At 43.0% G+C, this 27,989-nt stretch overlaps 1 protein-coding gene across 4 annotated transcripts; it reads left to right on the top strand.

Moving 5' to 3' along the window:
- The first annotated feature begins 20 nt into the window (after positions 1-20).
- LOC118573795 (protein UXT) lies at positions 21-27,989 on the top strand. 4 transcript variants are annotated; one of them, XM_036174192.1, is made up of 10 exons: positions 25-85; positions 261-367; positions 2,063-2,144; positions 2,286-2,353; positions 2,629-2,736; positions 19,429-19,672; positions 24,273-24,719; positions 25,279-25,710; positions 26,411-26,512; positions 26,599-27,989. In XM_036174192.1, exons 2-10 carry the CDS (start codon positions 270-272, stop codon positions 26,695-26,697), a joined length of 1,680 nt encoding a protein of 559 aa, XP_036030085.1. In that variant the 5' UTR covers positions 25-85; positions 261-269; the 3' UTR covers positions 26,698-27,989. The 4 variants fall into 4 exon arrangements, with proteins under 4 accessions (XP_036030086.1, XP_036030085.1, XP_036030083.1 ...); XM_036174190.1 differs by having other exon boundaries at positions 45-85; positions 261-325; XM_036174193.1 differs by lacking the exons at positions 19,429-19,672; positions 24,273-24,719; positions 25,279-25,710; positions 26,411-26,512; positions 26,599-27,989 and adding exons at positions 9,811-9,874; positions 10,064-10,523 and having other exon boundaries at positions 21-85.

Below are 27,989 nucleotides of genomic sequence, written 5' to 3'. Positions count from 1 at the left end.
TGGTTGGCTCCCATGCTGGAAATACGTCATCCATACGCGCCACCCGGAAGCCGCGGTTCATACAGTTATTGCCTGTGGACCTAAGGTAAGCACCGAGCTTGGGTACCGGTGAGTGAATGAGTCTTAGAGTCGGTTTGGGCACAAGGCGGCAACCCTGTAGCACGAGCCGAAAGAAGTCATCCCCAACATTGAGAGGTTGGAGAGAACTTTTTGAAGTTAAACAGGAGCGCTCAGCGTGGTTTTCCCTCCTCACTCCCCAGGAACCCATCATGGCGACACCCCCCAAACGGCGGGCTTTGGATACCGTAGGAGAGAAAGTGCTGCGGTATGAGGCCTTTATCAGTGACGTACTGCAGCGAGACTTGCAGTGAGTGACCACGCAGATTCTAGGCGTGACGTTTGAGAAATTCCACGTGGTGGGTGGGACAGAATCCCGGCCAAACTTTCGGATTGGCGGGGAAGAGAGTTTGGTTGGAACTTGGCCCTTGTAGCAGAGTTTCTGACGTTGTTTGTCGGATTAAAATAGTCATTACGAATCCACGGTGTTTCTGACTGGGCCATTTAACCATTACTTATGAACAAGTTGTGCCTCACCTTTCCTCTCTATGCTTTATAGCCTTTTCTCATCTGTAATATGGGAAAGTTTATGGGGCCTTCTTAATGTGGTGGGTTTGAGTTTTAAATGTGTCAGCCCCGGTAAAGAATGTAACCCAAAGCCAAGCGCGATAACACAGGACTGTAATTCCAGCACAGGGCGGCAGAAGCAGGAGGATCTTCGAAAGCTGGAGACTACCCTGGGCAATACACTGATTGTCTCAAAAGAAAATAATTAGAATGAAACCAGGCTCCAGCTCTCTGGTGTGTGCCAGGAGCCCTATCTAGTGGAGAGGTGGGAAAATTCATTTCTTTAGCCAGGATGTTCAAGCCAACCTTGGCAATAGAACATGATTCTATTAAAAAAAAAAAAAGTAAAAACGCCCAGTATGGTGACACAGGCCTGTAATCCCTGTATGAGGATGGGTGAAGCAGGAGGATCCAGAGCTCAAGATCGTCCTCAGCTATATTTCAAAGTTGATTACAACCTAGGCCTTGAGACTGTGTCTCGAAAAAAGAAAAAAAAAAGCCAGCAAGATGACTTGCCTTGTCCCCAAACCCATGTCCTGAGCTAGCTCTCTGGGATCCACATAGTGGAAGAGAAAAATATATTAAGTAAGAATACTTTTTAAAAAAAAATTAACATAAACCCAGCTATTATTATATTAAGGCTGAGAAGAAAGGATTGTCTGGTGTACTTACATATTCAATGCTAGCCTGGGAAACTCAGCTCTTGTCTCAGAAAATAAAACAAATAACCTGGATAAGCTGTTTTGAAAAAGGAATTTAGCTCCAGTGCCTGAAACACACTAAAGACTCAATAACTAGATGATTACTGTTGCTGTCATTGTTTATCTGAACAGAAAGTTAGATATTCAGAACTAGAGCTGTGTGAGCATCCTAAAGGAGATGGGGGATATATTTAGGGTGAAGATGGGACATTTTAATTGGCATAAGGCACTGAGTAAAATGCAATATTTGTAATAGTAATAGATAGTGCTTATCATTTGGCTGGAATTTAAAACACTTGGCAGTAAACACTTGATTATAATGAGTCCTATGAGGTAATACTGTCATCTCTATTTTATATGTGGGGAAACTAAATCCCAAACAGGTTTCCTACTTGCCAAGGACACATTGCTAGTAAGAAGTAGAGCTCAGGATGAAATACAGTCTGACTTGTATTTATTGAAATACTTGGTGTGTCTTTCTCTGTCTATACTCCAGCGTGTGTGTGTGTGTGTGTGTGTGTGTGTGTGTGTGTGTGTGTGTGTGTATTTAACAAAGGGTCTCACTATATAGCCCAGACTGGCCTTGAATTCATAATCCTCCTGCCTCAGTCTTTCAGTTACTGGGATTGCATTCTGAACTGCCACACCTGGCTTAAAATGCCTGTTAAGTCATGATGTGAGGTATCTCAAGAGAAATAGGGCTTTCTAATATTCACTGTTGTATTTCTACATATCAGAAAGGTGCTGGATCATCGAGACAAGGTATATGAGCAGCTGTCTGTATACCTTCAACTGAGAAATGTCATTGAGCGACTCCAGGTAAAGGCTTTTATATTGAGTATCAGTTTGTATGTATATACAAAGAAGGAAAATGGGAAGAGAAACCCCAGAACAAAACCTTTTACCTGCCTTAAAAATTGGCCACTGACACCTACTTCTTTTCTTCTCCTGGACCTACAGGAAACTAATCACTCGGACTTATATATGCAGGTGGATTTGGGCTGTAACTTCTTCGTTGACACAGTGGTGTGAGTGTATTCCTCTCCCCCCACCCCCGTGTTTCTCCCTTCTTTCATTCAACAAGTATTTTCTAATATTTTCTATATACCAGACTTTGGTAGCTTTTATATTGCATTAGGATATAAGCTACATGCTGTGGGTGTGACGGTGAATGAACACAAAATACCTGCCCTTATGGAGCCTTCACTTTGGGGAATTGGAGGGAATAGGAAACACCTTAAACTGTACAATATGCCAAATGGTAATAAAGATTTCCTCTACTTCCTCTGACTTCTTTTCTCAGCCCAGATACTTCACGCATCTATGTGGCCCTGGGATATGGTTTTTTCCTGGAGTTGACACTGGCTGAAGCTCTCAAGTTCATTGACCGAAAGAGTTCTCTCCTCACAGAGTGAGTTCATTCCATGAGGATAGTGTCTAAAATCACCTACATTGGCTCAGGATGCAGGGCAATGGTACAGCATTTGCCTAGAATGTGTAAAGCTCTGGGTTCTATCCCTATCACACACCATACACAGACAGAAACACAAAATACATAAAAGCCATATATGGTGGTACCCACCTATAATCCTATGACTCTGGAGGATGAAACAGGAGGATCCTGAGTTTGAGGCCAGTCAGAGTCATAAAACAAGGCCCTGTCTATTTTTTTTAAAAAATGAATAAATAGACACAAATTTTAACACTCTACCCTTTTTCCCCATGACTACCTGGAATGGTACTTGGAAAACCATACTACCTTCCTTTTTAGGGCTAGGGCTAAGAAATGTGAGGAAGGAAAGTTCAACCAGGGTGTAGCACATACTAAACACTCAATAAATGGTTTTTGTATCATTCCTTCACACACATTTATTGAGCATCTTGTGTATACCAGGTTGTGTGGTTGGTGTTGGGAATACAACAGTAAACAAAACAGAAGAGTCTTATATTCTAGGACTATGCTGTTGTACATACATACATCTGTGACCTCATCCATGAGATTTCAACCCATGATTCAGTAACAGTCAAAGAAGCTACTTCTCATTTAACTATCTGCTAATATTTCTCCTTATTCACTGGGCTCTCGCCACTCTAAACTTCACATTCCTGTATCCACACATACAGAGATAATACCCTCTTGATATTATCTGCCTTATTCTCTTGTGACAGGATCTCCACCCAACCTAGAGCTTGCTGGTTTTTTGGCTTCAGCAAGCTCCAGTGCTGTGGTTAGAGATGTGTGACTTTTTACATTGGTAATGGGATCCAAACTCAGGTCCTTATGCTTGTACAGCAAATGTTCTTGTCCACTGAGCCATGTCCCCAGCCTTAACACATGCTTTTTAAGCATTTCCCACCTTTGGGAACATTCAGTAGTTGCTGATGTTTGTCCGCAACCACTCCCCCATGTAGTTTCTTTTCTCCTTACTCAGTTTTCCTTCATAAATAATGCTCCCACAACAAGTTCTTCTGTGACCTAACTTCAAAATTTCAACCCCTAGCATTCTTGAATTGCCCCCCACACTTTAAAAAATTAGTATTAGTGTATGTATGCACATGTGTGCATGCACATGTGTACTCATATGAACATCTTTAGGTATATGTGCTATAGCATGCATGTGGAGATCAGAGAACAGCTTTGTGGAGTTGGTGCTCTCCTTCTAGGGAGTCCCTGAATGGAACTCAGATTCCCAGGCTTGTGTGGCAAGCACCTTTACCCACTGAACCTTCTCACCAGCCATCTTCTAGTTTTTCTATTTTTCCAGAATCTTATTATCTCTTAATATTTACTGTGAGTTTCTTTCTTTCTCGTGTTTATTGTCTTTTATAAATAGGCAATAAGCATCATTTACATATTTTACAGGGCTGGGAGGGACTTGAGGCCAAGGTCTCTTGTATGCTAAGCAAGAGCTCTGTTACTGAACTATGTTCCCAGCCTAGGTTTATAACCTGGCATTATAAAGGGGGAAGTTTATGCTGTAGATGACTAAAATAGTGTAAAGCACAAAATTTCTGTTGAATGAATTATGCTAGAAGCAAATTGAAGGGTTGATCAAAGCTTATCTATGTGGGTAGTGGTGGGGAGAGAAAGTGTGGGTTCCAGATGAGTTCTGATTTTGTGTATTGAAGAACTAGTTTGAGTGAAGAGTTTGAAATATAGGTAGTAGCTGGAGAAATGGTTCAGTGGTAAAGACCACTTGCTGCTCTTGCAGAGGACCCAGGTTCTATTTCGAGAGCCCACATAATGGTTCATAACCTTCTGTAACTAGTGCCAGTGGATCTGATGCCTTCTTCTGGCCTCTGAGCACCAGGCACACAAGTAGTATACAGACATGCATGCAGGCAAAACATCCATATATATAAAATATAGATAGTGAAGGCCTTCTAGAAGGCCTACCCTCAACTCCCACTCCCATAGGAATGACATTTAAATCATATTGGATGAACAAGCCATGGGCTATCTGGGGGAAAATATTCTTGGCAAAGGGGACAATGTGCCTGACATACTAGAGAAACTGTCACATGTGGCATAGCTTAGAATGAATATGAGGGGGTCAGTAAACAGTCCACTTAGATAAATATGTACTCACAAGCATGAACACGTCCATTGTAAAATTTCTCCTTGGTCATGTTTATCCTTGCATTCATTTTGTCTGGAGTTGCCTCCTTTATGGTTTCAGTAGTTATTCTATTAAGCTTTCCGGAGTTTTTAGTTTTAGTAGACCTGAGACCTTCTGAGATTTCTAAATTTTGGTGATCACACAAATTGCCAAATAGTTTAATCAAGGACAGTGTAATTCTGAACTGGTGGCCATTTAGAACAAGTTCAGTTTTTATAGCAATTTTTCCTCCTATGTCACCAGGGTTTTGGGGTCTTTAATTTTTTTTCTTCTTGAGAATTGGTGATTTGCCTCAAAATGAGGTATTCAGAGTTATCAGTGCCTATCAGGAAGACTCCTTGCCTGGTCTTTCTTATCTGTTGATGTGCTTTCTACCAGTGTGATGAAATATGTGCTTGACATATTGCTCTGTTATAACTAATAGAGCTATCTCAAAGTTTCATCATTCTAGATTAGGATTTGAGTCTATGTAGTTGAACTTTCTCTTTAAAACTTGATTACTTGGGGTTGGGAATTTATCTCAGTGGTAGAGCGCTAGTGGGTTGTGGAGGGACTTGATTACTTGGGATACACTTCAAACTAACATATTTTCTGGTTGCTTTATGTATCTAAAACTGCCTGCTAGTACTTAATTGTTTTTAATATATCTTTGGTTATTATTATTGTTACATATGTATGTGTGTGTATGTATCACACATGTATATAAAATCTACTGAGTCCATTTAGCTTTGTTTATATGTACATGTGTCCAGGGCTGACTACTTGGGACTGGGCAACCTATGCGGCAGTTTATCCCTAAGGAGACTAATTCTCCCTCTTTCAGCAGGCTTTAACCACTTGTAGTTCTTCATCTAGAAGTATGCTAGTGTGTAATTTCCCCTTTCCACGTTGACATGTCAACTGGTGTTGACATTATGCTGGCCTTATTCATATTGTTGGGAGTTCATGGGTATAGTTTTCCAAACATGTCTAGGGAATATCTAACAACAGACATTCTGGGCTTCTGACTCTTATAATCTCCCTGCCCCTTCTCTATGATTTTCCATGAGCCTTAGGTGTAGGGGTTACAATACAAATATATCAGTTGGGTTTGGGCACCTCACAGACTCTTATTCTCTGTAGTTTGGCCAAAGGTGGATCTCTGTGATAGTCTCCATCTGTTGCAAAAAGAAGCTTTTTTAATGAGGGGTGACAGCTACACACTTATGTGGGGGTAAAAGAATATGTTTTTAGAAAAACGACATTATATTAGTTTAGGCTATTGGGTCTATGACCACTCCAGCCATGAATAGTTAGCTAGGTTTACAGCACCAGGTCTGAATTCCTTCCTTTTGAGCAGGCTTTAATTCCAGTGAGACAGCTGATGGTTAACTCTATATCAGTCCAAGCAGGAAGATCTCAAATTGGCCACCTGGGCTAAGTCTGTCACTGGGGTTTTTGCTAGATAGTTTATACATATATACATATGTAATGTGGATATATATGTGTGTGTGTGTGTGTGTGTGTGTGTGTGTGTGTATGTGTGTATATATATATATACTTTAAAATACATACATACATACATACATATAAATATAAAATAGTGTTTCCCTGTGGCCTTTTCAATCATCCTTGTGTTTTTTATTCCTCCTCTGTCCCTCTTCCTCAATACTTCTCTCCTTCTCCCCTCCCCATCTAAAGCTGCCTCAACTTTTCCCATTTCTCCATCATAGCACCTGTGACCTATTATCCCATTCTCTACAGTTCCTTCTCCCCGCTGGTCCCTTTTTACTTTCCTGGTTTCTGTGGTTACTTCAGCTTATATATTCACATCTAAAGATTTGGAGCTGTATCCACAAATAAGAGAAAACTCATGGTGCTTGTCTTTCTGGGTCTGGGTTACCTCACTTAGTATAGTATGCTCTAGTTCCATCTATTTACCTGTAAATTTCTTGATTTCACTTTTCTTTGTAGCTGAACAGAATTCTGTTGTGTGTATGTACCGCATCTTCATTATGCATTCATCTAGTGGAAGACATTTAGGTTGTTTCCATTTCCTAGCTATTGTGAGTGAACAGAGCAGCTATGAACATGGCTGAGAAAAGGTATTCTTGCTCTCCAGCAGTAATGCCAAGCTTTATACCATGTCCTAATCATAGACTTAAGTATTTTTTTCTAAGGATTTTGAGTTCCTTTGAATAGCGCAGTCTTAATTCATTCAACGTCCATTGGGTCCCCACTCTGTGCCACATACTCTTCTGGTCCTTGTTATACAGCAAGCAACAAAACAGACCACAGTCTGCCCTCACAGCTGTCATTTTGATCAAAGGAGACAATAAGTAAATAAGGCCATGATGTAGTATAATAGATGTTGATAGTGGTACAGACAGTACATAATGAAGATGGGAAGTGTTGCTTGGGATGAAGCAGTTGTGTTGAATGGCTGACTGTTTATGAAGCTGGGGTACATGTCTGTCAGTAATAGAGTACATAACTGGGATGTGTGAGGCCCAGAATTCAATGCTAGTCCCACATAAAGAGGAGAAGGCCGGTCGGTGATGGTGCCTGCCTGTAATCCCAGCACTCGGGAGGCAGAGGCAGGTGGATCTCTGTGAGTTCAAGGCCAGCCTGGTCTACAGAGCTAGTCCAGGACAGGCTCCAAAGCTACAGAGAAACCCTGTCTCAAAAAAACAAAAAACAAAAAAAAGAGGAGAATCTGGGTTTTTGCTAAGCAACCAGAAAGATGGCATGATTTCTATCTGAGATAGAAGAGCAGACCAGGAGGGAAGAGCTGGGGCTCAGTGTAGGACTTAGACACCGAAGTGGGATTTTGAAGATAGTTGGCCATATAAACTTGGGAGATACTAGTATATAGATGACATTGCTTTGTTTTTTGCAAAGTATTTAGTTTCATTTACCCAGCTCAGCACAATTAAACTAGATTTCCTATCATGCTATCAAGGTCCTGCACTATCTAGCTCCTTCTGCTACTTCCACACTATCTTATACCATCTCCCTTATAACTATTCACTTAATTACTAACACTGACTGCTTTTCACAAAGCTCTTTTGTGCCTCTTAGTCCTTCTGTGAAAAAGACCTTCCTACTGCTTAACTCTTACTCCATTTTCAGTGCTGCTTCTTTATTCTTCAGAAAATTCCTCCACGGCCCACTGCATTCATTTTTGACCCATTATATACATGAGGATTCTTTTTAGATGAGACCTGATTCAAGCAGACATAGACAGAAGGAGTTGACTGATTTATGTAACTCAACAGTCCAGGCCTAGGGTAGTTTTAGGCATATCCATTTGCTCAGGTATTTTTGTGCCTTGGCCTTTTCCTGGAGTCCTTTCTCTCACACCTGACTGCAACCCTTTGGCCCTGTCTTCAAAATACATCCCAAACTGAGTTGTTTCTTTTTACTTCAGCTATACTGCTCCCTGTAGTCTGAGCCTCCATTCTTTACCTTGACTATTGCATTACCCTCCTCACTGGACTTACTGACTTCACATTTGGGTTTCTTGTCCTGTCAAGTGCTCTGCCCTATAGCCAGGTGGATTCTTTTAAACCCTATTGAGTTTATTTGTCCGATCATTTTCCATCTGTCCTCCACTCTCAACCATCCCCTTTTTCCCACCTTATGTAATACAAAAGCTAAGGTCTTTACCATGCTCCTGTAGACTTTACACCCTCTGCCTCCTTCCTTATCTCTCGATTTCACCTCTTAGAATCCTCCTTCACATATTCTCCAGCCACAGTAGCTTCTTGGCTGTGCCTGAACCATACCAAGCACACTGCTAGCACCTTTGCATTGGCTACTCCTTTGGTTGGAACACTTATCTTTCATATCACCCACACTATATGGATTTCTTCATTTTAGGTCAGTCGTAGAGTGTGGTTGATCTGTAATCTTAGCATATCAGCAGGAGGATCTTGAATTGGAAGCCAGCCTAGGCTATATAGTCTCAAAAGGAAAGCTCCCAGTGAACCCAAACCTGAGCACTTTTTAAAATTGAAGCCTCCACTTCCTACCTCTTCTTCATCGTTATTTATTTCCTTATACTTAGATCTAATACATCATAGTTGCTTGGTTTATTTTTGTCTCTTAGTATTTGAAGAGCTAGAGAGATGGCTTGGTGGTTAAGTGCACATACTGCTCTCCAGAGTACTAAGTTCAGTGCCCAGCACCCATGTCAGGCAGCTCACAACCACCTGTAACAACAGCTTCAGGGGATCTGATGTCTTCTTCTGACTTCTGTGAGCACTTACATTCAGGGATACATTTCCCCCACATACAATAGACAGATAATTAAAAACTAAGTTTTTTTAAGGAGCTCCAGGAGACCAAGAATTTTGTTTCATTTATTGCTGTTTCTGCTGCTATTTCCCCAATATTTAAAGCTACCTAGCATACAGAAAACATTCAGTAATCTTTACTTTTTGTTATCATATAGTCATTGTGATGGATTTCATAAAGATAGTTTGTTTCAGGTATAGTTTGATCATATTTAGAGACCCCATATTCTCCCTTCCCTCTTCTCCTTAATCTTAAAAAAATTGTTACTACATTTTTTGTGAGTACAGGTGAAGGTAAGAGGTCACCTTTTGGAAGTCAATTCTCTCCTCCACTATGTGGGTCCTGGGGATTGAACTCGAGTTATCAAGCTTAGCAGTAATCACTTTTACCTGCTGAGCCATCTCACTGGCCCTGTTCCCCTCAATTTTCAAATGGGGAGATTCTGAGTAGTAACCAGATATCTCTGCATAGGAGCAGGACAGGTGGAAGTCATCCAGGATGCAAGCATTTCTTGAAGTGATAAGGAAGAGTCATCCTCATAAGCCTAAGTAGGGCCCACTTTGCCCTTTCTTGTTCCTTTTTTCTAGGCTCAGCGACAGCCTCACCAAGGACTCCATGAATATCAAGGCCCATATCCACATGATGCTAGAGGTGAGAACAGCTCACTCCACTCTACCCTTCAAGTATTTTTAGGGTGACAACCTGAAGGGAAGGAGAAAGCCAAAGAAGGGAGGGGTCATCTTTCCTTCTAAACTGAAGCCAAGGGAGTGAAAAACAAAGCAAACCTGGGACAGGACTTGGACCCAGCCTCTGTTCAGTCTATTTTGTCCTCTTTTACAGGGACTTAGAGAACTACAAGGCCTGCAGAATTTCCCAGAGCCATCTCCCCATTGACTGCTTCTTTCCATCTATTATTAAAGATCTGAATGTCTTGGAATCACAAAGCCCTTCTTTTCCCCCTAACTCTCACTGATTGACTAACTGCCCTGGAGACCAAAGTTACTAGAAGACTCATCCACTTTGTAGAACACTCTAGAGGTTTTGCCTCCAATTTGTATTTTCCACCTGACTTTATGCTTTGCCCTTTTTTGTCACCTTGTGAACTTTGACCCACCTCCTCACACTTTAATTCCTTTTCCTAGATATTTGTATCAGTGCCCTTTGTATTACCATAAAGAATGGACTAATTCATGGGCAGGGGATGAAGTTCAGTTGGTAGAGTGCTTGCCTATCACACATGAAGCCCTAAATTCATAGGAGGTCTACCTGAGTTGGATCAGGAGTAGAAAGGAAGATCAGAAGTTCAAGGTCATCCTGGGCTACATGAGACCCTGAAACAAATTTTAAAAGTGCTAATTCAAAGTGATTTGTTTCTGTGGCCATTAGCCTTTTACTTCAGATATTAAGGTTTATTATCTCTCTTTCACAACCTTGATTTGTTCCCTAAATGGTTCCAATAGTTCTAAATAGATCTAGTTTCTACCAATAGGCACAGATCCTGCCCTTCCTGCTACAGGCCCTGTAACCTAGTGTCCAGACTTAGATAACTAAGAACCAAGTTCCACACTCTGGCTGCAGCTTGACCCTGCCCTTGTAGACAGTTAATTTCCACCCTCTACTCCCCTGTATATCTGGCAGCCATTCAGTCCTCCTACCTCTGCTGGATTCTAAATTTGTCTTGCCTAGCTAATTACCATAACGTTACCCTACCCTCCTACATAGAGTCAAGCCCTACCCTGCCGCTATTCCCCATTCTAAATAAGTCCTATTTCCGCTGAACCACATGGTGTGCAGCACCACCTACTTTGGTGTTTTGGCAGCTGTCTCAGTCTCTCCACCAATCAGCTGAAAACAGAGCTCATCCACTGCCCCCTCCATCCTCTGGGGCTGTCTGTCTGCCATCAATCTCACTTAGGCCAATCGGTGTAAACCAGGAGCCCTCCCCTCCCCACCTCCCCCCGCCCCAACCTTGGCACTTGCCCACTTGGCTACCAGTCCTCTTTGATCCAATCAGGGTGAAGCACCAGTGCCGCCCAATGCCTCTAGTTGGCCATCCGCAGTCCATCAATATCCTTCAAGCCAATCGTGTCACAGCTCTGTTAGGATTCAACCACCAGGCAAAGCTGAGCCTACATTCTTGGCTTTTTGGCCAATCAGCGAGCAGCAGGACGCTCAGCTCCTCCCCTGATGGCCCACGTGAGCGGTGGGGAAACGCAGGGGCGGCTTCTGGGTGCTGCCGCCACTGCTGCTCCCGCCGCCACCGCCGCCCTTGCCTTGGAACTCAGGCCTGGGGGGCGGTGGGGCCTCATATGGAGCCCCCGCCCCCCGGAGCTGCTGCTGCCACCACCGCGCCACACGCAGGTGAGCCCCAAGCCCACAAGGTGAAGGGCCCAGTCTATGACCCCATGTATCCTCGCCCCCGCGCAGGGGATGTGGCTTGGCCCAGCCTGCCGGTATTCGGCTCTACTGCCACCAACTGATTTCCCCTATGTGTGTATTGCCAGCTCCTTTTGCCCCTTATAGTGGATCTGAGCTTGGCCTAACCTCCTGCTGTCTCTATATAATGGATCGGTCTGCGAGCTTATGTTTTTCTTCACCCCAACTTAATGGACTCGTCCGTGGTCTTGCCCTCCCCAACCCCCACTTACTGGGAACCAGTCTGTTGCATTGTATAGTCTTCCTTTGGTAGTAGATGCTTCTAAAGTGTTTGCATTTCTTCTAGCTTCAACTTTAAGGGGCTCCTCTGTGGCCTTGTTTATTGAACCCCTCATGTTTTGTAGTGAATCAACCCTTGGCGCTGTACTCCCCACCCCAGACCCCATGTTTGTTTAACAGTGAGTCCACCTGAGTTTATGTTTCCATTCCCTTGAATCCCCAGTGCATAAACCCATGACTTTACTCACCTCCTTCCACTGCCCCCATCTTATTGTGGATTAGTCTACATGCATTAGTCTTGCATTCACATCCCTCTAGTTATCACTGCCCTAACTTTTCTCCCTTATTTGTAGATTCCAGCCTTTAACCTGCTTCCTTTTAACAATGGGTCAGTTTGGTGCTTTTTTTTTTTTTTTTTTTTCATTTTTGACAGCCCAGTCTATGGCCTTGTTCTGTCCCTCATTTTAATCTTTATGTGATGGCTCTTCGCTGCTGTTGTATAGGAGTCAGCTTAAACCTTATCTCCCTCCTTTTGTAGTGGATCTGTCTGTTCAGTAGCCTCCTGCCACCTCAGTGTTTGCATTCTCTCATATCCTTCTGAGTCCAGTGCTTGCAATCCTTCCCCAAGGAAAATAGGCCTTGTACTTTATTTCCCTCCTCCTCTCCATGTGTTGGATCAATCTTCCCTGCCCCCATCTCTTAGGCGATCCTGTGTACTTGTGAAACCCAGGGACTTTTCCTGTATACTTTACATAGACACTCTTAACCACTTAGACATTTTGCCTTGATATAGTTCTCACGTACAGTAGTGGTACTGATGTTAATGACAGTCAGAGCTAACCTTTACACTTTACACTTGCTATGTACCAGGCAGAGTCTCCAGCTTAGTCCTCATCACAGCCAGCGACTGAGAAAACTAGAGCATATGGAGATTAAAACCCTTACTCAGAAATGGTCAAATAATTACTTAGAGCAAGGAACATTTTTGAAGTGCCCCTCTCTCACCTCATTGCATCCTACATGAGGGCACATTCCAAATTAGTTCCAAGTACCAGGCTTTTGTTTCTGCTGTTCCTTCTTCCAATAGAGCTATCCCCATTCCACACTGGTCTCAAGACCCATTAATTCCCAGTCCCACCAGTGCTGTGACTTTACATGAATAGCTTAACTACTTTCTCCCTGTACTGGGCTGAAAAAGAAGAGTCGAGAACTATAATCTTTTCCAGTGCAAAGAAAAAAATATGTGAGTTTAGTTAAACAAGTCACCTCTCCGACCTTACCTCCTTCACCTCCCCATTTCAGACCCATGGTACAGCCTCCTCTTCACTGCTTCTCGAAAACAGCAGGTACAGGCCAGCCTCAGGGCCTTTGCATTAGCTCTTCTTTCTCCTTTAACATTACGCCCACATTTCTGCATGGTAAAAATAATTTTTTCACCACACTGTGCAGGGAACACACTAAAATTGTTTCTAAGAATGCCGTTTGATTTGTGAATAAGGTGAGTGTAGAAGGATTTGTTAACAGAAATGTGATGTTGGTGATATGAAAAGGCACAAATAGAAAAGATGTTTCAGAGAATGCTTTCATTTCTTTGCATCTGGGTGGTGTTCTTTCAGTAAAACATGTATTTGTCACACTGGTGCTTGGAATATACTATATAAAGGCACATGTGTAAAAATGTTTCAAAGGATACTTCTTGTGTGAAAACAAAGTAGTCAACACCCACCTCTCCCCTTGACCATCTGATTTTGCACACCCAACAGGGTTCAGGTCTCTTTCTACTCTGTCACTGTTAAAAATGCTATACAGTTCATATGTTGTCTGTCTCTCCTCAGAATGGAGGTCCTATGGGGACTTATATGCTTTATCTGCTTATTCAGTGTTCTGTCTTCATGTAAAAAAATGTACCTTCTATACAGTAGATGCTTGGAAAAATTGGTTTCACAAATAAATGAGGGGGAGATGTTATCTAGGCTGTGCATGATGGCTTACAACTATATATTTCCAGCATGGAAGACCAAGAGAGTGTTTTCAGGAAGTAAAAGCTAGCCTGGGCTACATAGTGAGTTTCAGATCAACCTGGATTACAGAATGAGATGCTATCACAAAACTTAATGTGAAAATTGTATCCCATATATCAGTATGGGGATGGGGCAGAAAAAAAAAGAAGAAGAAAAGCAAATTAAGATTTTAGTTGGGACGGTTTAAATGTTAACAGATATTTTCTAAGCACCTAGTGAGTACCAGGCATTCATTCTAGATGCTAATGATATATGGAGAAGCAAAACAGGCAAAAATCCCTGCACATAGGAAGCAGGTATTACTAAAAGTGAGGGAGACAGACTATGTAAATAGGTAAAATTAGACAGTGTATTATGCAAATGCTAAGGGACAAACATGAAGTGGGGCAAATAGGACTAGAGTATCAAGGTATTTGAAATCTTAGTGACACGGCAGGCTACACTTGGAAGTATGACTCATGAATTAAGGCCTGAAGGAAACAGAGGAAGACCTCATAATGCATTAGGGAAGAGTGTACCAGAAAGAACACTCAGTACAAAGACCCTGCAGTCAGATTGTGCCTACCATGTTCAAAAGCCAGTGTGGATGGAAAAGAGTTGAGGGGGAGGGGTAGAAGACAAGGTCATAGACATGATGAGAGCCAGATGGTAGAGTCCTACAGAGGTTGAGGGGGAGGGAGAAGGATGACACACAGCCTAGGGGCTAACATTTATTGAGTGTTTACCATGTGCTAGAGACACTTTTCTAAGTCTTACATATATTGGCATGTTGAATCCTTATAAAAAGCCTTTGAGGGAAGGCATAATTTTTTTAATTCTTTTTTGGTTTGAGAGTAAAATACCCTATTTTACAGATATTTAACCAGGCATAAAGAGGTTGAGCAACTTGCTCAAAGCCACACAGACATAACAGGGCAGAGTGTGAGACTGTGAAGACCAGGACAGAACAAATTTGCAAGGACAAACAGGTTATTCCATGCATTGGATTGTGCAGAGAAAAAGCTAATTCTTCCTGCTAGGGGCTAAAACTTGATGATATGATAGAATTATTCCTAGGAGGAAATGACACTCCTGGCAGAGAACATCGTGTGCCTCAGAAAGTGGGCATTATTCCTAGGAACCATGATACCTCAGATAGCCACTTTTGAGCTTTTGTATATGCTATTCCCTTTACCAAATTATCCTTCCCATGGACATCAGTATGACTTACTACCTCCCCTCCATCAAATGTCACTTCCTCAGGGAAGCCTGTCCTACTCACATTCTTGTCACTCTGGGATCTTGCCCATCTATGTTTTCTTCATATTTCTTGAATAGCTAGGAATTCTGAGTCAGAATTCATCCATCATCCAGCATCTCGTCCAATGGTGAGATCTTAGGCAAGTTACTTAACTACTTTCTCCACACCTCACTGACTTGTCTGTAAAATGTAGGCAATAATCCAATCCACCTTTTGGAAGGTGGTTGTGTTGTGTTGTGTGTTGTGTTTTTTTTTTCTTTTTTGAAACATTTCTTACTGCCCCACAAATGTGTGAATTATACTAGCATTCAGGGGCTCCTGTCTGTTGTGGTCCAAGCTGTTTTGAGGCACCCAGTGCATGAGGTGAGGAGTGAAAGGAAAGCCTTCTGGAAAGGGCAGGTGACTAGGATTCTTGTTTAGGAGTTGTGTGAGAGAAGCAGTAATCAAATTCAGCCCCCTGTCTGATAGGCTGGACCCTAATTGGGCAGATTTCACTTAGCTGCTAGATTTTGGCATAACTCAGAGGAGTTAGTGAAATTGCCTATCTTCACCACTAGGAGTCACACTGGACTTAGGGCCTCTGAAAGAAGTCAGTCTTGGGTATATTTAGTCTGTTAGAGCTCTGAGGAGGGGACTCTGATCCACTGTTTCTTGGCACTGTAATTTGGACAGCTGTGTAACACTATCCTAAATGAACCTTGAACTAGCTCAGACATATGAGGATCATACTGTAATTTCATGCAGATTAAAGAATAAGGCTATAAATATAAATCACAAATTCTTCCAAACCTTAGAAGGTTTATTCTTAATCTGGCATTCCCAGCCTGGTAGACAGCTGGTTGATGGAGTCCCATCTTCACAGGGACTAGAAGATTGGAAAGGGCAGTGATGGGATGACAGGGAACACCCTTCCTCTAAAAGGCAGGCCTAAAGGGAGTCATTAGTTGAGGTGATATTTTGTTTTGTTTTGTACTTCCTTTATTTAAAATAGATTTTTTTCCCCTCACATAATAGATATTTTGCTTATGGTTTCCCCTCCCTCTTACCCCAGACCTTCCCACCTCCTCTCTCATCCAGATCCACTCCCTTTCTGTCTCTCATAAGAAAACAAACAGGCAGAGCATGGTAGTGCACATCTTTAATCCCAGCACTCTGGAGACAGAGGCAGGAGGGTGTCTGTGAGTTGGAGGCCAGCCTGGTCTACAAAGCGAATTCCAGCCATGGATGTTACACAGAGAAACCCTGTCTGAAAAAAGAAAGGAAGGGAGAGAGGGAGGAAGGGAGGAAGGGAAGAAAAGAGAAGAAACAGGCTTCTAAAGGATAATAATAAATTATAATAAAATAAAACAAAAACTAACACATTGCAACTGGACAGAACAATCAGAAAATAGCCCAAGAGAAGACCCAAAAAACAGGGACCCATTCATTTAAACACTAAGGAATCCCAGAAAAACACTAAACTGGATGCTGTAATATATACTCAAAGGACCTGATACAGACTCCTGCAGGTGGTTAAATGCTCAGACCCCTGAAGCTGGTCATGGTGACCCATGCCTATAATTTCAGTACTAGGGAGGTAGAGACATGAAAATCAGGAGTTCAAGATCATCCTCTGTGTGGCAAGTTTTAGGCTAGCCTAGGCTATATAAGACCCTGTCTCTAAAAATGAACAACAGAACCACTTAGATCCCTGGAACTGTCACTTACAGCAATGTAGCATAGTAAAGTCAGTTGGACATCTTTTGCCTCAATGTATAAATTAGCTGCCTTGTGTATAAATTAGTAATATTATAATAATATCTCCTTTCCAAAAGGAAAAAAGTTCCTACTTTCCAGAGTTGGGATGAGAGATAAGTGAGTCAGTGCCTATAAAAATAACAGCCCATGCCTTTATCCAAACCCCCAGAGACCAGATGTATTTAAGAATTTCGAATTTTTCAGTTCAAAAAGGTAGCAGGGTGCACATATGATATGTTACATAATACCCTCAGCCAGCTCTGTCACCAGCTGCTTTCAGATCTCTGCAGCAGAATGTATGAACATTCACACTAAGCAAAGATCAATAAAAACCAGAATGAGCTTGCTTTCTTTCAAATCATGTTTTGTTGCCAAAAGAATTACAAAAAAAAACCCTTTTATTCTTAGAGCTTTTTGGATTTGGAGATAGCAAAGGATTTATGAAAATACTTAAAGCTTATACCCCAAGCATGTTATATTTAATTCACACAATAATAATGATACATAGTCCCTATTTTGTAGATGGATGTATCATTATCCCTATTTCACAAATGAGAAAATTTCAGGTACAAAGAAGTTAATGAATGTGGCCAGGATCACACAGCTAATAACTTGCAGACCCAGGATTCAAACCATAGAAGTCTAGCATTAGACCGAGGTTGATTGTCCAGTAGGCCAGCCTTTCTGCTTAGAGCAGTGCCTAACATAATAGTTTACATGTTTGTTTAAAGAAAGACATAGGTTTGTGGTGAAGCTCTGTGATAAAAACCTGTGATTCACATGCCTAAGGCCCTGAAGTTGATCTCCAGCACCGCAGGAAGAAGCAGCTGCCGTGTATGCTGGGCTATGTGGGATAGGTATAATCTCAGCACTCAGGAGATGGAGGCAATAGCATCAAGAATTTAAAGACAGCTTGAACTACATAAGACCCTGTCACAAAACAGCAACAATGGCAAACAAAAAAGGGGGAAAAAACTAGAAGGACTCATATGGCCCCACCATTTCCTGAGGGTCTTTAGGCCTTTGATGTTTACTAGAAGAGCAAGAGACATTTTCTTCAGTGGTATTGCCACTGATAAGGTGTCTGTGCTCCTGAAACAAACCCTCACCCGTGCCCCTGTGAGCAACTCTACTGAAACTCATTGGATCACCAAAAAAAGTCAAAATACAAAGAGGCCTAGTTGGGAAGAGGAAGGCGATTGGTGGGAAGGGAGGGGAGCAGGATAGGGTAATTGAGGTGAATAATCAAAATTGTTATAATGGAAATGTTATAATGAATCCCATTATAATGTATAATTTGTGCTCATCAAGGAAACATTTCTTAAAAGCCTAAACCATACAGGGACAATCACAGGTTAGAAAAATGGGGGATTGAGGGACAGGAAAGTGTAGGTATTCAGATTTGGAAGGCTTCATAAAACAAAGGACCTTTGAGTGAGCTCCATATTCAGTGAACAGTGTTTACAAGGGGCTAGCTAAAGGCACATTCTGGAAAAGTTAATGGGGTAGAAGATACTGATTATAAGAGTCAAGTCAAAGACATTTCACTAGTTTTCTAGTACTGCTATATAAATAACTTAATCTCCTTAAAACTACACATTTGTATAGGTGCACACCTGTAATCCTGGTACTCATGAAGCTGAGACAGGAGAGTTCAAGACCAGCCTAGGCTACATAGTAAGACTCTGTCTTTTAAAAAACTTAAACATTTATCATCTGATAGTTCTGTAGCTCAAAAATCCAACATTGTTCTCACGAGGCTAACATTAATGTCTTGGCAGGACTTTAGTCCTTTTTTAGAGGAGAATTGTTTCCTGTTCATTCAGGTTGCCCTTTGAGTTGTAATACTGATGTTTCCTTACTGGCTGTAGGCTGAGGGTCATTCCAGGTTTGTGAAGCTGCCCAACTTCTTGTCTTAGATCCTTCTCCAGAGTCAGGAATGGCAGGGAAAATCCCTCTGATGTTTGGAATCTACTGCCTATCCTGTCGTTCTGCCTGTAATCTCTGTTTCAGCCTTATTTGTCTGATTTTTAAAGAGTGCAGTTGAAATCAAAGCTTGAGTGAATGCTGTATCTTAAGGTCAGTAATCTTAATTTCATCTCAGAATTCCTTTTTGCTATGTAGCATAACATAGACTCCAACTAGGATATGGAACTCTTTGGGGCTCAGGTTGTATTATCCTGTCTTCCCTCTAGCCCATAATGATACACATTTGTCAGGGTTGGACTGATGGCTCAATGATAAAGAGTGCTTGCTGCTCTTACAGAGAACCCAAGTTCAGTTCCCAAAACCCATGTTGGACAGCTCATAAGTGCCTATAACTCTAGTTACAGGGGATCCATTGCCCTCTTGTCTCCCTTGGCACACACGTGTTCACATACACACAGACATACATAAATATCTTTTAATTCCACTTTTGTCCCATGTGTGAAGTACGAAGGACATCCAAAGCTATATGAGGGAGTTTAGGAGACTGTTTAAGGAATAGTAGTGGGATTTGGGAGCAGAGGTGTAGACAAGGTAACAAAGAAATCACTTTTGCTGTCCTCCAGGTACCCCTGGAATGGCGTGAGCACTTCACTAGTGATGGACCCATCTGTGACGCTGTGGCAGTTTCTGCTGCAGCTTTTGAGAGAACAAGGTAATGGCCACATCATCTCTTGGACCTCACGGGATGGTGGTGAGTTCAAGTTGGTGGATGCAGAGGAGGTGGCCCGTCTATGGGGGCTGCGCAAGAACAAGACCAACATGAATTATGACAAGCTCAGCCGGGCCTTGCGGTACTACTATGACAAGGTATGGCCTCAGAGACCAGGACTGGAAACCCTTGAAATTACTACCAGAAAACTCCTCTCTGTTTTTTCCTTTTGAGGCAGGGTCTCACAATGTAGTCTGAATTTGTCTGAAACTTACTATGTAGCCTAAACTGTCCTCAAATTTACTGTCCTGTCTCCTACTCCCTAATTCCTGGAATTACACTTCTGGCCTAGAAATTTCATTTTGTTGTCTCAATTACTATAGCTCTAACTTTAAAAACCATATTAAAATTCACCAGTTTTTGACTCAGCCTTTAGTTCCCTGCTGGCTTTAAGATAATGTGTTTTCTGGAACCCTCAGACTAATGTTGTGTTCCCTTGGTTACTTTATATATAATCTTCTCTCACAATAAAACAATCCATATTCTTATTCCTAGACTCAAAATCATCCTGACATTATAATACTAAGGTTCCTTACTTCATTTTCTAGAACCCCCAATATCTTTATCAATTGTTTTGTTTTCTCCTTTTTCTTTGTTTTGTTTTTATTTTTGAGGCAGGTCTCTTGGTATTTCTGAGGATGGCCTCAAACTTCCATTTCTCTTGTCTTAGTCTCCTGAGTGCTGGGATTACAAGCCTTTGCCTTTAACTAAATGCTCCAGAACAACATGTGTAGTGCCAGTTCCATGCCCACTACTCTTAGGTTCCTAGAGCAGCAAGCACCTCAGTGTCTATATCTATATCTATATTGCAGCTCAATTTTTAGATTTTCTCATCTTACACTCAGACTCCCAGATCTGCATTATATTTCCTTCCCCCAATATTTAATTATTTCATATTCCCTCAGTGTAAATCTTCAAAATAATGTTAATAATTTTCCATTTTCATTCCTCTTCTGAAAAACACAAGGATACCCTGTGAAATACTTGACCAGCATTAAGACTTCCACCAAAATACCTAGTGTCCTCAGATTCCTCATTTTATCCCCAAAGATAATTCTCACCTGTGATTTGTGTCTTGATAGTTTATGGTATATATTCCAATTTCATACAGTACTCTTTCAGCTCAAACCTCTAAAGCAATATTAATTACTCTTCCTTATTCTGGTCTTCTGAGACCACCAGGACATCCCTGGAATCCTCCAAACCATAGTTAGGGTTTCTATTGCTGTGACAAAACCTCATGACCAAAGAGCAAGTTGGGGAGGAAAGGGTTTATTATTATTAGGCTTACAGTTCAGCATTGCTGTTCATCCCTGAAGGAAGTCAGGACAGGAACTCAAATAGGGCAGAATCCTGGAGGCAGGAGCTGATGCAGAGGCGATGGAGGCTAGCTGCTTGCTGGCTTGCTTCCCCTGGCTTGATAAACCCACCTTATAGAACCCAGGATCAGCAGCCCACAGCTGGACTCTACTCCATTGATCACTAAATGAGAAAATAAATGCCTTACAGCTGGCATTCCTTACATGGAGGCATTCCCTTAACTGAGGCTCCTTCTTCTCTGATGACTCTAGTTTGTGTCAAGTTGACACACAAAACTACCCTGCACAGTGTCCTGAGATACCACAAAGCATGCTCTCTGACCCAGCCAAGCAAACCTTGCTACCCTCCTCCTCATGATTACACCAGCTTCTCATGCTCTTCTCTAAATACTGCCAGTTACTTCATTTTCTTAGTGCTTTAGCTTAAATATCCAGAATGGTACTAAAAATGAGATATTTCCTATCCTCTTTAGTGATATTTCTATCCTAGTTTATTTTCTTGTTAGGATAAACACAATGACCTAAAGCAACTTGGAGAGGAAAGGGTTTGTTTTCCTTACAGTTCCATGTCACAGTCCATTATTGTAGGAAGCCAGGAAAAGAACTCAAGGCAAGAACCTGGAGGCAGGAACTAAAGCAGAGGCCATAGAGGAAGGCTGCTTACTGGCTTGCTCCTCAATGGATCACTTAGCATGCTTTTTTTATACAACCTATGACCACCTGCCCAGGGGTGGTAACACCCTGAGTATGCTAGGCCCTACTACATCAAATCATTAATCAGGAAAATGCCCCCACAGACTTGCCTATGGGCAATCTGATGGAGGTACTTTCTCAATTGAGGGTCCTTCCTAGATGACTCTAGTTTGTATCAAGTTGACAAAAAACTGACCAGGACATTTGACCCTTTTTTTTTTCAACTTGACACACCAACACATCACTATTAAAGTATAATCTTTAACTTCTTATTTATCCTCAAGATGTCATGTTAATATCAAATCACAATATAAAACATAATATAACTTTAAAAGCCCCAGAGTCTTTTAAACACTTTAAAGGTTCAGTATCGTTTTAAAATATCCAATGTTTCTCAACTGTGAGATCCTATAAAATAAAAAGCAAGTTAAATATTTTCTTACTTTTACTCCAAAAGAGAACTGGTTACAATCAAATCAAAACAAGACCAAAATCCAGCAGTCTAAATTAAATCCTGTAGCTCAACATCTGGCATCTGGGACTCACTCATAATCTTTTAGGCTCTTTTGGGCAGCTCTACTTCTCCAGCTGCACCAGCTGTATCATATACAGCTTGTCTCCTAGGCAGAGGCTAGCTCCACATCACACTTGTCACCATCCTTACTGGTAGTTCCACAGTCTTTGCTTCTCCAGTAGGCTCGGGTCTCCACTGCAACTGAGGATGCACCTTCATCACGAGCCTCTTAGCCTCTCTGTGGGGACTCAAACCCTATTATATGGTGCCAAGCCCCAGCTTCTCTCCATGATCTTTTCAATCCTGGAACATCTATTGCAACTGCAACTGCGCCTTCACCAATGACCTCCCCTGGCCTCTCACAGTACCAAGCCTCTGCTGCTCTCCATAACCCCTTCAGTAACGCAGCTTTCATGCCACTAAACCAGATACCATGTGGAAGACTTACACATTGCCAAGTTCAGCTACCAGCATAATATGTATCCTTGGCCCACTATGGACCACAGCTTCTGTGCACTGACCCTAAGAAAACACTTCTTGAAATATTTCACCTCGGTCTTCCTGATCTCTTCTTATTCACAGCTGATTTTTCCAGCCTCTGTTAATCAGCATCAATTTGTTCCACTAAAGCAAAGGTTTCACTGCAGTTGTGCTGGTCTCTTGTTAATCACAACTAATTCTTCACTTCCAGCTTACCAGAAACCACAGAATATCATGTAAGTGGACCCTATAGAGACTTTAAGGGACTCTCAAACTTCCCTCTGAAAGTTCACAACCCAGACCTCCATCATCTGCACTGCTCTCAGTATTACCTTCCAAGTTCCCTCTATAGCTCATTTGAAGCTCTGAACAGTAAGCTCTTCCAGCCCAAAGTTCCAGGTGCTACTGTACTCCTTTCCAAATAACATGGTCAGGTCTATCACAGCAATAGCCCTCTATGGTACCAATTTCTGTCTTGTATGCTTTGTTTGTTTGTTTGTAGGGGGTTTTGTTTGTTTTTTGAAACAGGGTTTCTCTATGTGGCCCCAGCTGTCCTGGAACTCACTCTGTAGACCAGGCTGACCTCAAATTCACAGAGATCCCCTGCCTCTGCCTCCCAAGTGCTGAGACTAAAGGCATGCACCACCACAACAGGCATCTTGGTATGCCTTCTCTTGCTTTGATAAATACCCTGACAAAGAACTACTTGGGGACTTCATGAAGGAAGTCAAGATAGAAAACTGGAGGCAGGAAATGAAGCCAAGTCCATGGAGGAACACTACTTACTGGTTTGCCTTTCATAGCTTGTTTAGCTACCTCTTTAATGCAGCCCAGGACAACCTGTGTAGAGATGGCACCACCCACAGCAAGAAAGTGCCTAAAGACAATCTGATAGAGGCATTTTTTTTTCTCAGTTGAGGTTCCCTCTTCCCAGATGACTCTAAGCTAGAGTTAACAAAAACAAATAGCCAACAGACTTTCCCTACTCCATATCAGCATCACTAGCTTTAAAAAATCCACTATATCTGGCCAGTGAGGTGGCTTAGCTCTTGTTGCCAAGCCTGAGAACCTGAATTCATTCCCTAGGAGCTATATACTGGAAGGAGAGATCATCTTCTGCAAGTTGTCCACTGACCTTTACATGTACTATGGCATATTCATGCCACCACATGAGTCAGTCACACTTTTCCCTCCCACATGCAATCAATAAATTGTTATGAAAACCCTCTATAGCAGTCATTTTTATCTCCCTATTCATCTATAATAATTTAGTCTCTTCCAACATGTATGTCAGTTATTTCATTTTCCTATTGAAGTAGTTAATTTCCAAAATAGTCCTGTTAAATTCCTGACTCTTAAACCCAGGTCCATAGTTCTCACCTGCTCCCCTAAATTGGTCCCTTGTGAAATGTAGCCAGTGGGAAGGTGAGTTAGATGAATGAAGATGAGTGACAGACGAAGACTTGAAGGGAGATGGATGGGAAGAGACACTAAAGAATTGTTGAGGGGGCCCAGAGAAGGAGTTGAAACTGGGGAGAGACACAGAGAGGGAAAAAAAGAAAGTATAGACAGAGAGGAAGAATCCACAAGCCTAAAAGAGATGAGTGAAATGGGAGCAAGTGGGAAGAAAGACATCAGGAGAAGAGAAACAGCCCTCAAGACCCTCCATCCACCTTGTTCTTCACTTCTCAGAATATCATCCGAAAGGTGAGCGGCCAGAAGTTTGTCTACAAGTTTGTGTCCTACCCAGAGGTTGCAGGGTGCTCCACTGAAGACTGCCCACCTCAGCCTGAGGTATCTGTAGCCTCAACTGTAGCAATGGCCCCAGCTGCTATCCATGCAGCCCCAGGGGACACTGCCACTGGAAAGCCAGGAACACCCAAGGTTACAGGAATGACAGGCCAAAGTGGTTTAGCACGAAGCAGCCGGAATGAATACATGCGCTCGGGCCTCTATTCTACCTTCACAATCCAGTCTCTGCAGCCACAGCCACAGCCACCCCTTCATCCTCGGCCTGCCTCAGTGCTCCCCAACACTACCCCTGCAGGAGTACCAGCACCCCCCTCAGGGAGCAGGAGCACCAGTCCAAACCCCTTAGAAGCCTGTTTGGAAGCCGAAGAGGCTGGTCTGCCCCTGCAGGTGAGTACTAGAATTTGGAAATTTAGTAAAGGTCTTGGAGAGGAAGGATGCATAATTCTGAAATGAAGTACAGAACTGGTAGAATAGATACAGGTGTCCTGCTAAAGGATGTAATGGTGGAAGTGGGGATACAAGTTCCCACCAAGAAAAGGATGGGGAGGACAGTTATGCATTTCTTGTACAATTAGTCTCTTACATGGTCACATCCAATGCACCTGGTTGCCATGCTTGAGCACTCATCAGAATCACCAGGATGGCCTTAAGGCACAGATTGTTTGGACCCATTTCCAGAGTTTCTGATTAATGAGGGTATGAGAATGAATGACAGTGGTACCTCTAGTCTAGAGTCTCATCCCTGTCAAGTTGTCTCACCCCAGGGCCACTGCCTCAGAGGATCTCTACTTCCATTAAGTCCCATGGCCAGTTAGAGTACATGCTGTATATACAGCCTTGCCCCCAATATCCAATGTCTTCCTAGAGATATCCTTGGATGACTCACAGGAAAACATTCTACACACCAAGAGCCTATGTGTTCCCTTTGTGCCCACTCCTCTCCCAGGTTATCCTGACCCCACCCGAGGTCCCAAACCAGAAATCAGAAGAGTTAAGTCTGGAGCCAGGTTTTGGGCATCCACTGCCCCCAGAAGTGAAAGTGGAGGGGCCTAGGGAAGAATTGGAAGCTGTAGGAGCTGCAGGCTTTGGTTCAGAAACTGTCAAAGCTGAACCAGAAGTATCGCCCTCCGAAGGCCTGCTGGCTCGGCTCCCAGCCATCCTAATGGAGAATACAGCACAGGTGTGTGGCCTCTCTGCCTCTGCCAATGAGATCGCCCAACCCCAAAAAGGCCGGAAGCCCCGGGACCTGGAACTTCCACTTAGCCCAAGCCTGCTGGGTGGCCCAGGACCCGAACGAACTCCAGGATCAGGAACGAGCTCTGGTCTGCAGGCACCAGGGCCAGCACTGACGCCATCCCTGCTACCCACACATACCTTGGTGAGTGCCTTGCAAAGGAACAAGGGCTGGCAGCCTGACTGGGTGACACTGGCACAGGTGACAAGTGTAATTAGCTGCTCTGTGGAGCTAATTAAACAGGGCAGGGCAGCCAGACTGGTGGCTCATGCCTTTAATCTCAGCACTAGGGAGGCAGAGGCAGAGGCAGGTGGATCTCAGTGTGAGTTCAAGGTCAACCTGGTCCACAGAACGGGTTCCAGGACAGCCAGAGCTTCACAGAGAAACCCTGTCTCAAAAAGACTTTGTGTCGGCCTGACTCCCTAGGCCTTTCCATTGGATTTGCTTTTAGAGGGTACAGCTGAAGAACTGCCTGATTATTTGGCCTAAAGTTTGCGTATTGGGTTTCCTAGTGAGTTATATGAATGGAATCTAAAAGTGGTAAGTTGAGCTCTTCTGATGGTCACTTACGAGGTTTGAGAGCAGTGCACAGATAAAATCTGGTGGATAGTCTTGCCCATTGAAGTGTCAGTAACAGGAGGTGGGCTCCTAGGGGTTAGCAGGAGTGGTCTTTGTAAAGGTTGAGAGATGTCATTGGTATGGTCTTAGTACTTACACTCTAGGTCTGTGAACTTTTGAGGAGTGACCATGGAAGTCTGAGGGGGATATGTGTAGAGGAGCTGAAAGTAGGTTCCTTCCATCTTGCCATACTTGTCATTGAGTTCCTGCCACTCCATCTCCATAGACCCCGGTGCTGCTGACACCCAGCTCGCTGCCCCCCAGCATTCATTTCTGGAGCACTCTGAGTCCAATTGCACCCCGTAGTCCAGCCAAGCTCTCCTTCCAGGTAGGATTCTCTCCTCCCTATGTTGAAAAGGGTGAGAGTCACTAGCATGGTTCTCATCCATGACCTCTCCTTGTTTCTTCCCCCAGTTTCCGTCCAGTGGCAGCGCACAGGTGCACATCCCTTCCATCAGTGTGGATGGCCTCTCAACCCCCGTGGTGCTCTCCCCAGGGCCCCAGAAGCCATGACTTACACCAATACCCCCTTTCTGGAATCTCTCCATTCATGCTCCTGAACTCTCCAGCTAGCCATCTCAAGGAGAAACATAATTCAACTGACAGACTCATGCTCTGGTTGTGATGGGGTGGATATTCCTGGGAAAGAGGATCTTTCACTAACTTCCACCCAAAACAGACAACTTCTTTCTTTTTTGCCAGCCTCCCAATGGCCGCCTTTACACGTCTCCTACTTCAATGGTAGGGACGGTTTATTTATTTATTTTTTGAAGGCCACTGGGAAGATTCTGGCCTAACCCTTTTAGGAGAGTGGGTAAGACATCTCCCCCATTTCCTCCCCATTTTTTCCCTAAAACAAGACAATCAGGGTATGGCTTGATAAGGACCTTTATTTATTTCTCAGCCTGCCCTTGGGAAGTCAAGGGTTCCCTGTCTTCATTTTGGAACATGGGTTGAAGAGCTAGTTTGTTTTGTTTTATTATTCCCGGCCATGTCTGAGTCCAGGGAACACTTGTATGATTTAATGGTTTGGGAGTTGTAGCGAGGGAAGAATCACATTGTTAAAATAGGAATTGCTACCTCCCCAACCCTCTCAGTCAGCTTGTTCTTTTCTCAAGTAACCTTTTGGCCAGGGAGGAATATTCCTTTTATTGTTCTTCCCCCTGAGAAGCCATTCCTTTGTCTCCAAATCCCTGGGGGCCTGCCTATTACCTCCCAATGGAGGGTTTTTTGGGGTGGTGGTCCCCGTCTGGGGGGCCCCTCCAGCCAGTTCTCCAGGGCTCTGTCTCCCATCCTCTTCCATTTTGATAGTATAATCTATTTTTAAATGGGGCTTTTCAATAAGGGAGAGGGAAGCATCTCTTCCTATATCTGATGGGTGGGTAGGCGGGTGGGTGGGAAGTAAGGGATTTGGAGGCAGTCTTCCTGCCAACCCCAAGTGTTTATTTTTGATACCAAACGTGTATTTTCAGCTCCCTCCCTCCCAGCCCCCCAATTTCCTGCGGGCGGGTACAAAGGACCCTTTTAAGTGTCCCTGGAGTTGGGAGGGAGGAATGGGGGACATGAAGCCTGTCTTGTATCAATTCTAGGCTGGAGGGGTTGGATTCAAAAAACTCCTAGGCTCACCTCCTGTCAGCACTGACCCAGACCAGGCCTGAAGACCTGGGGGTTGGTGATTTGGGGGACGGTGCTACACTCGTCTCCACTGTTTGTTTTACTTCCCCAAAATGGACCTTTTTTTCTAAGAGTCCCAGAGAATGGGGAATTGTTCCTGTAAATATATATTTTTAAAGGTGTTACTGAAA

The sequence above is a fragment of the Onychomys torridus genome, chromosome X (assembly GCF_903995425.1).
Source record: "Onychomys torridus chromosome X, mOncTor1.1, whole genome shotgun sequence".
Taxonomy (NCBI): Eukaryota; Metazoa; Chordata; class Mammalia; order Rodentia; family Cricetidae; genus Onychomys; species Onychomys torridus.
This window is presented reverse-complemented; position numbering and strand designations above follow the sequence as displayed.